This window comes from Pungitius pungitius, chromosome 4, assembly GCF_949316345.1.
Source record: "Pungitius pungitius chromosome 4, fPunPun2.1, whole genome shotgun sequence".
Classification (NCBI taxonomy): Eukaryota; Metazoa; Chordata; class Actinopteri; order Perciformes; family Gasterosteidae; genus Pungitius; species Pungitius pungitius.
The window spans coordinates 4,580,630-4,593,284 of NC_084903.1; the positions used below are offsets into that span (position 1 = coordinate 4,580,630).

At 42.8% G+C, this 12,655-nt stretch overlaps 1 protein-coding gene across 6 annotated transcripts in view; it reads right to left on the reverse strand.

Annotated features, from left to right (window-relative positions):
* adamts17 (ADAM metallopeptidase with thrombospondin type 1 motif, 17) overlaps window positions 1-7,467 on the reverse strand; it is an 81,282-nt gene extending 73,815 nt beyond the window's left edge. For all 6 annotated transcript variants that reach the window (XR_009956011.1, XR_009956010.1, XR_009956009.1 and 3 more), the window contains exons 1-3: window positions 5,779-7,467; window positions 5,196-5,560; window positions 1,960-2,119 (exon numbers count right to left, since the gene is read on the reverse strand). Coding sequence is in view for 3 of the 6 variants with exons in the window: in XM_037449773.2 (XP_037305670.2) it covers window positions 1,960-2,119; window positions 5,196-5,560; window positions 5,779-5,836 (583 nt within the window). In the remaining 3 variants the exon portion in view is untranslated. The remainder of the gene's footprint in view (window positions 1-1,959; window positions 2,120-5,195; window positions 5,561-5,778) is intronic.
* Between the last annotated feature and the right edge of the window lie 5,188 nt (window positions 7,468-12,655).

The following is a 12,655-nucleotide window of genomic DNA, read 5'->3' on the forward strand; positions in this document are numbered from 1 at the left end:
GCAGACCACGGTGAGAGGTCACATGCAGGATTTTTTTTTGTGTGAAGTGACCGCTAGCTTGCTTTGGAGGAGAGAAATGGATTTTTCACCCAATCCGGCGGTACAGATTTCTCCTCCATGTCAGGAAAGTAGGTTTGAAAACATTGAATTAAGTTGGTCATATGTCCCACTATGACCGACATGATTGGACCTCGGTCCACATCCTCTCACTTCACTCAAGAGGAAATTAGCCACGTGATGAAAACAGGTCTGTGCAGAATCCATGCACATACCTACAGAGTTATTAAAATCTTGTTTTGTGTTAAGCTGTTTCCATGGCAGCCCATTCTCTGCAGTAAACAGAGTCTTTTGAAAAACTAAACATACTCGAATTGTAATAAACTTGGCACAAACATGTAAAGTCAAAGATGTAGTTACCTGAAATTATGTTAATGCTTCAAAATGGCAATCTGGCTCGATAGCGCCCCCTACAAATTACATTTAAGCAGCCCCAGCACTAAGTTTAACGTATATGTGTGAAACATTTGTAACATGTCAACCTCGCATCCCTAAACATACTATTAAACATACTATTGTTTAAATATTTCATATTTAAATTAGCATTGTTCACCTATTTTCAGCGTTTCATGAAGTTGTAAAAAATTGAACTTCCAAGATTTATCCATTCTTTTCAAATTCAGGCAGTATGATCTTTTCCGTTCTAAATCCTCAAAAGACTGAAAAAATATGTGAGCTTGGTGCTTCATCAAAATACAAATCGCCATTTAAATTGAAGCATTTTTAACTTGACCATACTTTATCTAATCTGCTCCATATTTTTCAGATGTCATGCCATCCTTACCCTGTAGACATCCATATGATCATTTTTAACCCTAGTCATAGCGCTACCTAGTGGCAACAGCAAATCCATGTTTTTTACTTTACACCCTACTTCTTGCGGTTTAATCAGTTACCTCTTAAAAGTTGTCAGAAAAGACCTCTGACCTTGATATTGTTAACGATAAAGTTGGCAAAGCGTCATTCCCAGCATCACTCCAGTCGGTTAACAACGACTCACAGACGCTTTTTAGCCATACGGCCAGTGTGCGAAGTAGTAGCTTACAGCTGCTTTTGGTTTGATTTCATTCAAAATCAAAGGACTTACATTATACTCAATTATTTCGTGTCACTTTGCCACCATCATTTTTTTAACCATTGTTAACATCCGAACTGAACAGACTGGGATATTTTCAGACTACAGGTAATCTGGATGAGTACGCAGAGACTGTGACGCAGAGTCACAACCTATGTCTCAATGTCACTAGGCTGCATCCTTGTAGCCTCCAGCAGCCTTCGTAGACCTTCTGGTCCTCCAACAACCGCATAGGCTGAACCATAAGGTCTCTGAAATGGGACGGTCTGGCCTACAGAGGGACTTCCTGCTTCTGTCATCAGCCATACCTCTGCTGCTTCTGTTGCCTAGCAACCCGTTAAACAATAAAAGCCTTAAAACCCGAAAAACGTATAAAGTAGAGATAATATCATTTAATTTAATTTAAGCACCCTTCTCTTACGGAGCATGATGTATTTCAGGCTGAGAGAAGAACTGCAACGTGTCATCCGTAATTTTTTCTTGTATACTTTAATCTTATTTTACTTCAGCTAACTTTAATTTCTCATATTCCATCAGTTCATCAAGTATAATTCCTTCATGTGTAACATATATGGCAATAAATGGCTTCTAATTTTTGATATTGTGGTAAGAAAACTGAAAAGAAGATGGACTGTAACAAAGTGTCTTTAACTTCATCATCTGGTGTGACACACACACACACACACACACACACACACACACACAGAATTGGCAGTCAAAACAGGTTACTTTATTTAAACAATTGAGTATTTGCAATCACCCCGAGCATCAGTGTGACGAATATCCAAAGTCCTGTGTCATCCAGCCTAGTGGTTTATGTCACTCACCTCGTACAATCCAGCAGTTGCCATCTGGAGCAGAGCTGGTCTTGGCAGAGCGTTGGAGTCGCAGCAGCCAGTGTTTCACTCCCGAGAAGGACTGATCGGGGCCATTTTTTCCCACTGGCTGAATGAATAGACGGTCCTCCCCAATCTGAATGAGCCCAGTCTATGCAGAAAACAGAGACATGTACAAGATGAAAGCATTGTTAAAAGGGCTCAGTCCACTGTTGTTGAGCTACTGAGGTGTATCTACTATCTAATAACTAGGATGACGCGCCAGTGATCCTCAATGCATGTTGTTGTTTTGCCATGTTGTGTGGGAAACACTAGATTGAGTCCACTGGTATAGATATCAACATACAGTTTAGCGGTCAAAACCCTTTGCCCTTCCGGGGTCAAACATTAGTGTTTAGTGGACCGCTACCCAGTGAAAAAAAAGAGGGGAACACAGTTCCAACATCTCAACCATATTTGGCCCTTACAAGCATGACTATTCCTATGTGGAGAATGATTTACAGAAAAGTACAAGTTCAATTTTTAGGTGTATGTTGAATAGAGTGCTGAAATCTACCTTAACAAGCAGTTATTTAAAGTTATGGGCATTACTTTGCAGTATATATTTTTTTCTTTCTTACAATTCCCAATAAGATAAACGCGATTCCGCACAGAAACAGTCAATGAAATCTTTTTCATCACAGTTCCATAATCAGTCTTTCCTCTACCATTTTGTTTTGGTGCCCCGCACCCTCTAAAAAAATGTGCAATTAATAAAAACATTTTTGGTTAATTCTCCGCGCACGGCATTTCCACACTGACATGAATATGTCGCGAATATGTCCTGAAATGATTGTGATGACGATAATCCAAAGATGATGTCATGGGGCGTATATTTAGACATCACTTGAGTACAGCCAGGTGTGTTTTGGCTAGAGAGCAAACTAGTTTTCAATGCATTATGAGATGAAGCGAGTTTTCTGTTTGAGAGAAGTCTGATTTATGTTGTGTTGCTTTTAAGTAATAAAAGGAATTATTGAGAAGTGAGACTACGAGAGAATGTGCGTTGATTTACTGACTGCTTCTACACATTACTATTACTATAATCATAAACCCACATTACTGACTTGTTCCTGCAGTGGCCCTGCCGGACATCCACTGCTACTCATTGTTGTTCTTTTATTATTATTGCAATGATGCTTCAGGATCTAGAGTGTACAGTAGCGTCAGAATCTGGTTAAAAAGTAATTCTATCTTACCCTCATGGCCACAATATTCACTCTTCAGGTTTCATTTTTGGATAAAAATGATGATGAAAAGTGAGTGTGCTGGTTGTACTCATGTGGCTGTGGAATCCCACAGACATTTACTTTTGGCCTGAGTCCCCCGAGAGACAATGTCTGTCTCAAGCTCCATAGGCTCCAATACAAATCTGGTGACATTTTAAAAAAACCTCCAAAACGCAATAGCGTTTTTGTGTAGATATATCTACTATTCAATGTGGAGAATATAGTCACAATGGACCTGACCCGACTGATGCGGAAGCATGGTGTTAAGGTTTCGCCGGGTTTCTCCTGCTCGGTGCAGGACTACAGCCGGGCCATGGGAGAGATGGTCGGTCACGGCAGCACAAAGTCCGCCGCCCGCATGAACAACACAATGGTGATGTTTATAGAGTAGACAAAGCTAACCTGGTGGTGGAGAAGGGGATTGTTGACACCATTTTTTATCATGATGTGACTTACTACTCAATATTTGAACAATTTCTGTCAAATTGAACGTATTGTACATCGTTTAGGTTGTTCATTCTGTACACATGAGATCTATAGCACTCTGCGTGCTGGGTGAGGGATCCCTCTTCTGCCGTTCTCCCTAAGGTTTTTCATTTTTTCTACCTGTTGTTAGGTTTTCGGAGGGGGGGCTGATGTGAGGGTTCCGGGACAGAAGATGTCTTATTACAATTTTCCTCAAAGGGCTATAGAATCTGTAGACAACAGACTCCAAAGCCATTCCTGCAAACTCATATAGAGTGAAAAAGGTGACAAGGGAGTAAGATGGGTGTGCGTGAACGACATGCCCCCCAGGATGTTTGACAGCGTTAACTACGGTCTTACATTTGTTCTGAACAGAGGTATAAACGGATCTCATTAAGATCATAGATTGCGCCAAAATACCTACTGTAATAATAATCGTAATAATTATTTTAGAACGGGTGAGAGGCATGACTATTCAAGGAAAAACACCAAAAGCAGATGGTGTTCAAGAGCTCCACCTGCTGACCAATACGAGGTTGGCTCATGAATAATCTTAAACAAGAAATAGAAAATCAAAATTCCGGATCCAGAACAAACCTGTGATTTTCAAAGAGGCAAGATAACATCAACTCAAATATTACCTCAACCCAGATTTGAAGGATAACTGCTACACAGAGAGGTTCTATCTACAGTTGAAAACACTAGAGGAAATTGAGTGGGGAAAAGGAGGAAGGTCTAATTTAAGCTTTGGCATCGGTTTTGAGTGAGTGTGAACCCCTTTCTGCACACGCACACGCACGCACACACACGCACGCACGCACACGCACTCGCTAAAGGTAAAGTGGAGGTTAATTGCTCACAGCGGTGACACTCAGACTTTTGAGAAGGAGATCAGATGCCTGGCTCTATACTAAACAGCAACAGCTGTTGGCTTTTTGGCCAGCCTTTACTTCAATTTAGCTGGTTCGACCTCTTAAAATACAGCTTCCTTTGTTTTAAATAAATAGCTTTACGATTAGAAAATACGTCAAAATACAACACGTCTGACGGACTCCAACAGCTTACAACCACAAATCAAATCAGCATCTTAATTCAATGTTGAGACAGTGAGATGAGAGCTAAAACAAGCCAGTAAGTGGAAATGACATTTATGCATCTGCCTCCAGTTTTGTTTTCATTTAAAATTGGATGAATGATGATGGAGTTTGTAAGGCTGCTGCCTTCCATCAACATGAAATAGTATCCATGTCTTCTGGATCTGCCACACTGTCATTTCAGGGAACTCAGATCTCTGCAAGACAATCCCGTGAATTTGAACTGATTGACCCACTAGCAGCTTCATGTGTCTAAAAGAGGTCCACCTCAATTAGAATAGAATAATAGACTAATAATAAAAGAACATAGAATAAAATCATTAAAAAAATGCGAGTCTCTTTCAAGACAACCTGCCTCTTCAGTTTACCTGAAAAGTCCAGAAGAGGAGGATGGACTTACCAGGCCACCACACGTGCTCAGTGACGCCACAGAACCCGTGTGGTTGATGACGGAGCCGGAATAGAAGCACAGCTGCTTCTTGGACAAGCGGCTAAACGCTACGCTCTGGTCTCCGCGTCTCTCCTCGACCACGAAGTCCCCAGAGACAAACGTGCTGTCCCACGTAAGATTTAAATACAGCCTCATTCCGAAGGCAGGCAGGGACACAATGATCCGGGCCGGGTCGGAGGGTCCTCCCCTCGGGGCGTCCGTTGAGCGCTGCCCGCGGCGCCGCAGTGGACTGGCCGAGCGGGCAGAGGACAGGTGCACCTCTTGACCCGACAGCAGCCGAGGGACCACTTCATCAGTCTCCTGGTCAGACTGGGCTGTGGGGCGAAAACACAGTCGTGACTCAGTGAACATAACCGTGTGCTTAATCCTCTGGAATCGCGTCGCAGACTGTGTGGACGGGACTCGGTGTTAACGTACAACCACCCGCGGGACACACAACTGGTCTTCGCTCACGGACGACGACACATTGCTTTAGTCGGCCTGTACCTAGGAGGGAGCCCTGCATAAAGTTTATACGTAGTCTACTACTTACCACTCAATCCGATGCAAAGAATGGAGAGGAGCGCCTGCGTGACGTGGCTGTTGTGCATGTTGCGGTGGAGCACGCGACAGGCAGGGGACAGAAGCGTTTACCAAGGCACCGGTAGCACGGTGCAGTTTTTCCTTATGTAGGAGAACTTTCAGTAATTCAGCCTGGATGACTTGTAGCTCAGGACACGCCTCCACAGCCTGGCCGTCCTCCCGTGAGGTCACGTTAGTACCACCCAGAACCGTATGGAGTGAGTCACGTCATCTCCGTTCCCTGCACAACAGCTGGGTCTCATTTGCTGGGCTGTATCCACACGAGGCCTTTGTGGTCTACAAGAGCTGGGTCCTCCAACGCCTGCAAAGGCTGAACCAAGCGTGAATCTTCTTATTCCATCTCATTTCGGACGATATTGTTAACCTCAGTAAATTCAAATCAGTAAGCCCTGAACTGTTAGATAAATGTAATAGAGGTAAGCAATCAATACAATAGATACAAACAGAGGCAAACCCATGTATTAACTTACTTAACGACTTTTTATTTTCTCTTGCATAGGATAAAGATGCTGTTACAAGCTATTTTAAATGTAACTTCAAGATGTTGCAGAATATTTAGTAGCTGAATTGTTCTTCAGCTTGATGGTGCTTCCTCCCGGCTCCCTAAAACAAAGCAGAATGTGACGTTATTTTATAATCACAGTGCTAGCGGTGTTGACGACGGGGGGATGGTGCTAGCGTTGTAATTGCCGCGCTGACTGGACGGACGAGCCGGAAAAAAACCGACACTCCGCTGTCCCTTCAAAATAAAAACACAGGAGGATTTTTTTTTATTTTCCCATGCAAAGGCCCGGGGGTCGCGACCCCAGAGAAACACTGGTCTAAGGCACATGTGTCAAACTCAAGTCCAGTGGGTCAGATGTCTGGCCTGACCCTGAAATAAGTTTGACGCCCATGGTCTAGGCCAGGGCTATTCAATTGGCGCGCGGGCCGGGCCCGCGGGCCGGGTCCGGCCCCTGAGGGATTTTATACTGGCCCTTGGTACAGTAGGAGGCGGCACCCCTTTCAGCCAGGTAGAATATCTACCTGTTTCGGCCGGACACATATTTTGGGGGACCACACGTGACAAATCAAAGTCGCCCGTTCGCGCGCTAGTGCCGCGCTCTGACCACTCTGACATTCTTTCAAGCTAGGCATGAAAGATTAGCTAACACGAAGAAATGTCTGTCTCTACTTTAAAAAAAAGAAAAGTTGACTCTGAGAACAGGCAGTTCAACAATGAATGGAAAGAGAAATATGCGTTTGTTGCAGTTGATAAGAATCATGTGTGCTTAATCTGCAACGAGTGCCTCGGCGTGTGCAAAGAGTATAATTTGAGAAGGGATTACAAGACAACGCATGCTAACTTCGATGCTACTTTCCCACCGGGCTCTGCTGCTCGGAGGCAGAAGATAACGGGGCTTCAATCTTGTTACGAGCAAAGACGTGGCATTTTGTTTCGAGTCTGTACAGATCAAGAGAGAGCAACTGCGGCATCGTTACGAGTGGCATGGATATTGGGCAAAAAGAAAAAGCCATTTACAGACTCAGAGACCGTCAAGGAGTGTATGCTGGCATCCATTGAGGAGGTGGTAACCGATGAACAAACATGAAAAAACATTATCGATTCAATCAAGCAAATTCCAATTTCTGACACGTCAAATATTCAATTCAATTCAATTCAATTCATTTTATTTTGTATAGCCCAAAATCGCAAATTACAAATTTGCCTCAGAGGGCTTTACAGTCTGTACACATGCAACATCCTCTGTCCCGAAACCCTCACATCGGCACAGGAAAAACTCCCCAAAATATGAAAAAAACCCTTCAATGGGGAAAAAAGGGAAGAAACCTTAGGGAGAACGTCAGAGGAGGGATCCCTCTCCCGGGATGGACAGACTGCAATGGATGTCATGTGTACAGAATCAACAATGTAAAAGATGTACAATACATTCAATTTCTCTAACTGAAATGATACAAGTAATTGCAAGTAGCAGAAGAGGTGTACGGCAGGACCACTGGAGGGACAACCTCCATCAGATCGAACCACCATCCACAGAGGCTTCTGTGGGGAGGGAGAGCAGAAAGATGTTGGTTTTTGATGACAGTAATATGAATCATATTTAAAGTAATGATGATGGCAGCAGCAGGTGTCAGCAGAGCCATGAGCCAGGAGTCAGAACCGGGGTCCGCACGAAACTATGATCCACGGAGACCTGCTAGGCGAGAAAGCACAAAAAACTCCCGGAAAGAAGCTTAATTAGTGATGTACATTAATAAAGCATGGATGATTGTGGGAGGAGAGAGTGAGAGTGAGAGAGGGGCTCGGTGTGTCCTAAGAAGTCCCCCGGCAGTCTAAGCCTAGAGCAGCTTAACTAAGGGCTGGTCCAGGCTAACCTGAGCCAGCCCTAACTATAAGCAATATCAAAGAGGAACGTTTTAAGCTTTATCTTAAATGAACTGACCGAGTCTGCCCCCCGGACTGAAAGTGGAAGCTGGTTCCACAAAAGAGGAGCTTGATAACTGAAGGCTCTGGCCCCCATCCTACTTTTTAAAACTCTAGGAACCACAAGTAGCCCAGCATCTATGGAGCGTAGATGCCTTGTAGGACAATACGGTGTAACAAGCTCTTTAAGATAAGACGGTGCCTCACCAGCAAGTGCCTTGTAGGTGAGGAGAAGTACCTTAAATTCTATTCTTGATTTAACAGGAAGCCAGTGCAGAGAAGTTAATACAGGAGTTATATGATCCCATTTCTTAGTTCTTGTTAATACACGTGCTGCAGCATTCTGAATCAGTTGGAGAGGTTTAAGCGATTTACAAGAGCAGCCTGATAACAAAGAATTACAGTAATCCAGTCTAGAAGTAACAAATGCATGAACTAGTTTTTCTGCATCACTTTGAGACAGGAAGTTCCTGATTTTTGATATATTCCGTAGATGAAAAAAGGCAGTCCTTGAAGTCTTCTTTATATGAGAGTTGAAGGACATATCCTGGTCGAAGAGAACTCCAAGATTTCTGACGGTGCTGTTGGATACCAGAGCAATTCCATCCATAGAGACTGTATCACGTGACAGCTGACTTCGAAGGCGCTCTGGGCCTATCATGATAACTTCCGTTTTTTCCGAGTTTAACATCAGGAAGTTGCAGGTCATCCAGGTTTTGATGTCTCCAAGACAGTCCTGAAGTCTAACAAGTTGGTTGGTGTCTTCTGGCTTGATCGATAGATACAGTTGAGTATCGTCTGCATAACAATGGAAGTTTATGCGGTGTTTTCTGATAACGTCGCCCAAAGGAAGCATGTACAGGGTAAATAGAATCGGTCCAAGCACAGAACCTTGTGGGACTCCGTGACCAACATTCGTGGTCCTCGATAATTCACCGTTCACAAACACAAACTGGGATCGATCCGATAAATAAGATTTAAACCAGCTGAGTGCAGTTCCTTTGATGCCAATCAAGTGTTCCAGTCTCTGCAGCAGGATACGGTGATCGATGGTGTCAAATGCAGCACTGAGGTCCAGCAATACAAGAAAAGATACAAGTCCTTGGTCCGATGCAAGTAGAAGATCATTTGTAATTTTCACCAGTGCCGTTTCTGTGCTGTGATGCATTCGAAATCCTGACTGGAAATCCTCGAACAAAGCATGGTTTTGTAGAAAGTCACATAATTGATTCGCGACAGATTTCTCCAGGATCTTAGCGAGGAAGGGAAGATTAGAGATGGGATTAGAGATGGATATGAGGAGAGTCGAGTCCCTTGCCTCCGACGTTTTTGAGACGCTTTTGGACAAGCTGAGGAAGGCCGAGGTGATGTCTTTGGCCGTGGATGAGTCCACTGATAACAGCGATGTTGCACAGCTGTGCCTCTATGTGCGATTTTTTGATGGGGAATGTTTTCGCGAGGATCTGCTTGGACTAATTCCCATGGAGGGGCACACTACCGGTGAGATTCTCTTCGCCAAAATTGCTTCATACTTTGAGGAAAACAACTTGGATTTGGCACGCGTCAACATGTTGGTGACGGATGGTGCGCCCTCCATGGTGGGCAGGGATCAGGGGCTCGCCGGGAGGATGGCAGCTGCGGCTCCGCAGGTGAGCTCTCTGCATTGCCTCATCCACCAAAGCCTCCTGTGTGCCAAGCTCAGCGGTGAGTTAAAGGAGACCATGGACTCGGTTATGGCCATTATAAACTTAATTCGTTGTACCTCCAGTTTACAGCACCGCCTTTTCCGAAAGCTGTTGACTGACATGTCCGCTGAATATAAAGATTTGCTGATTCACAATGACATTAGATGGCTTAGCAAAGGAAACGCTTTGAAACGTGTTTGTGAACTAAGAGAGGAGATTCTGGTGTTTCTCCGGTCTTCAAAATTGAAAAAAGCTGGCAAAAGCTTGCGCATTGCCCTGACAACATATACACCTGACTTCACTGCTCTTGCCAAGTCAAAAAAATGCCATTTCTCTCATTAGGTGGCCAATGTTGGCGAGCTATATGCAAGGTAATAGGCATAAATAGTCAAGCAAGAAATCTTTTTTGAACAGTATGATGCAAAATGTTATTCACCCCACGTTATGCACTTTTTTTTCTAGGTATTATTGTTGAATGCAGTTTGAAATGTTTTGCCTTGCTAAAGTGCACTGTTGTTTTAATTCTATTCTGTGCTACACTAGGGTTTTATTTTTGTTGGTGGAGATACATTGATGTTGTCTGTCAAATGAGTGCAATTTGAAATATCTGTGATATGGCCGACCTAGACTGTCAAGGTGTCTGATTTATGTTCAGACTGGACAAAAGTGAGTGAAGCAGTAGTCCACGTGAGGATTTATTTTATAGGGACGTCTATTTTATTTTTGAGAAGGAAAAAAGTGTGAGTTGTACTCAGTTACCATTTAGCTGCATTTCTGTATTTAGCCAGTTGAGAAGGGGGGCAGTTTGATGTTTCTAAGAATTATTTCCCTCTTGTAACACTGAAATGTATCTCCTCATTGTTAATTGAGGATAACGAGCTGTAGTTGGTACAGTTATGTGCAATTTAAGTGGATGTTTTCTGTTAATTGCATTTCCCTAATTGTCTGTGTCTTTGATTTTTCAACGTTGTATTGCCATTTGAATGTAACAATGCCTTAGGCCTACGTGTCTTAGTGCATCACAATGTGCATATTTTGCATTTAAAAAATAGAATATATTGACTCCTTCAGCATGTTGTTTTAATTTCTTTATTTGTTGCTATAATTACTCATATTCTCCGGCCCCTTGTTTTGCCTCGGTTTCATGAACCGGCCCCAATTCCAAATAAATTGATTAGCCCTGGTCTAAGCTAAATTTACTTTAGGCTTTGAGATTCTATGGACATTTACCTCTCCATATTATGTTGCGTAGCTTATGAAGCTAATGTTGAAGCTTTAATGGATGTGAGAGTGGAATGTTGGATGACCCAAGTCAAATTCAAATAGGCCTGAAATATTGGTCTTAAAATACAAATTTGGATATTTTAATAAGTACAATAGGTATTTGACTAATGTATAGTATATTTGACCTAGTTCAGTTTACATTTGCTGGTCAGGAGCAATGAGTTGATCTTATGTTTTCTTTGATACCAGTCGGTTTGAAACGATCAGATAATTTTGTCCCTTTTGCTGCAGCAGTCTAAGGCTGGCATAGACCTCCCCCTAAACTTTTCTATTCTATTCTATACTCCTTTTGGAATGAAAATCAAGTTTGGAGAAATTACTCAAATCAGTGATATCGGTGGAGACCACTACTGTCATTTTGGCTTTGAATTAGGTGGGGATTACGCTTACAATGTAGCTAGTGTAGTGACGTGAGCAGCGCAAATGTCCTGTAATATCAATGATTACTGGCATGACCTGTATACATAGTTGTGCTTTTTCCAGTGCATTTTGAAGAATATAGAATCCAAGTGAGTATGCGCAATGTGGGTTTTCCTCAATGAATGGACAATAAAAGCACTTTTCATTCTACCATTTCTTTGTATTTGATTATCTGTTAACTGCTACATTTGTCATCATAGTGTCTGAACAATTGGAATGGAATAACACGCACATTGCATATATAAATCACAAAAATAAACCGTAAAATACACTTATTTAATTTTATGTTTGTATGTTTCTTTATGTTTGAATTTTTAGCCATGGCAGGAGGCAGGAACAGGGTCAAGATAGAGTCACAATCCATAGAAACCCTTAAGAGCCTAATTACAGCTAACAAACGTAACCGTTTTGCCAGATAAATACAGAGTTACAGTAATAAAACTTACATCGTCAATGACTCATTCTGACTATACTGTCTGTGTTGCGTAGGACATACAATTTGCGTCATATTGCGTCAATAATTCAAAACCCCCACCCCCACATGTGAGCAGCAAATTTGTAATAACAAGAATGTTTCATGCATCATTAGAATCATCCTTGAACTCTGGATGTGCTGGATCAGCACATCCGTCCTGACTAGGCACTGTCTTACAAACTTTCCCGATGGGCCACTGAGCTCTGGGAAGCAATGGGTCAACGATCAGACCAACTGAGTCCACATGTTATCAACGGCCTTCTGCCACTTCTGCCACGTTTGAAGAGTGGGCAAATAGTTCTGTGTGAACTCAATCCAAAACTGGTCAACATGCGTTTGACAGTGGCACCATTTCTGTCCTCCTATGCATGCTGGAGTATAGGCCACTTGAGGCAGCAATGCATCCTACTGACTCATCACATGGGAAAACACCTGTCACACAGCGTTACAATTAGGAATCAGAGCTTTAGCATGAAAAGGCAACAGGTGAGCTCTTCTGTTTTGGAGCAATGGATGACAACATTAGAAACAGAGCCAG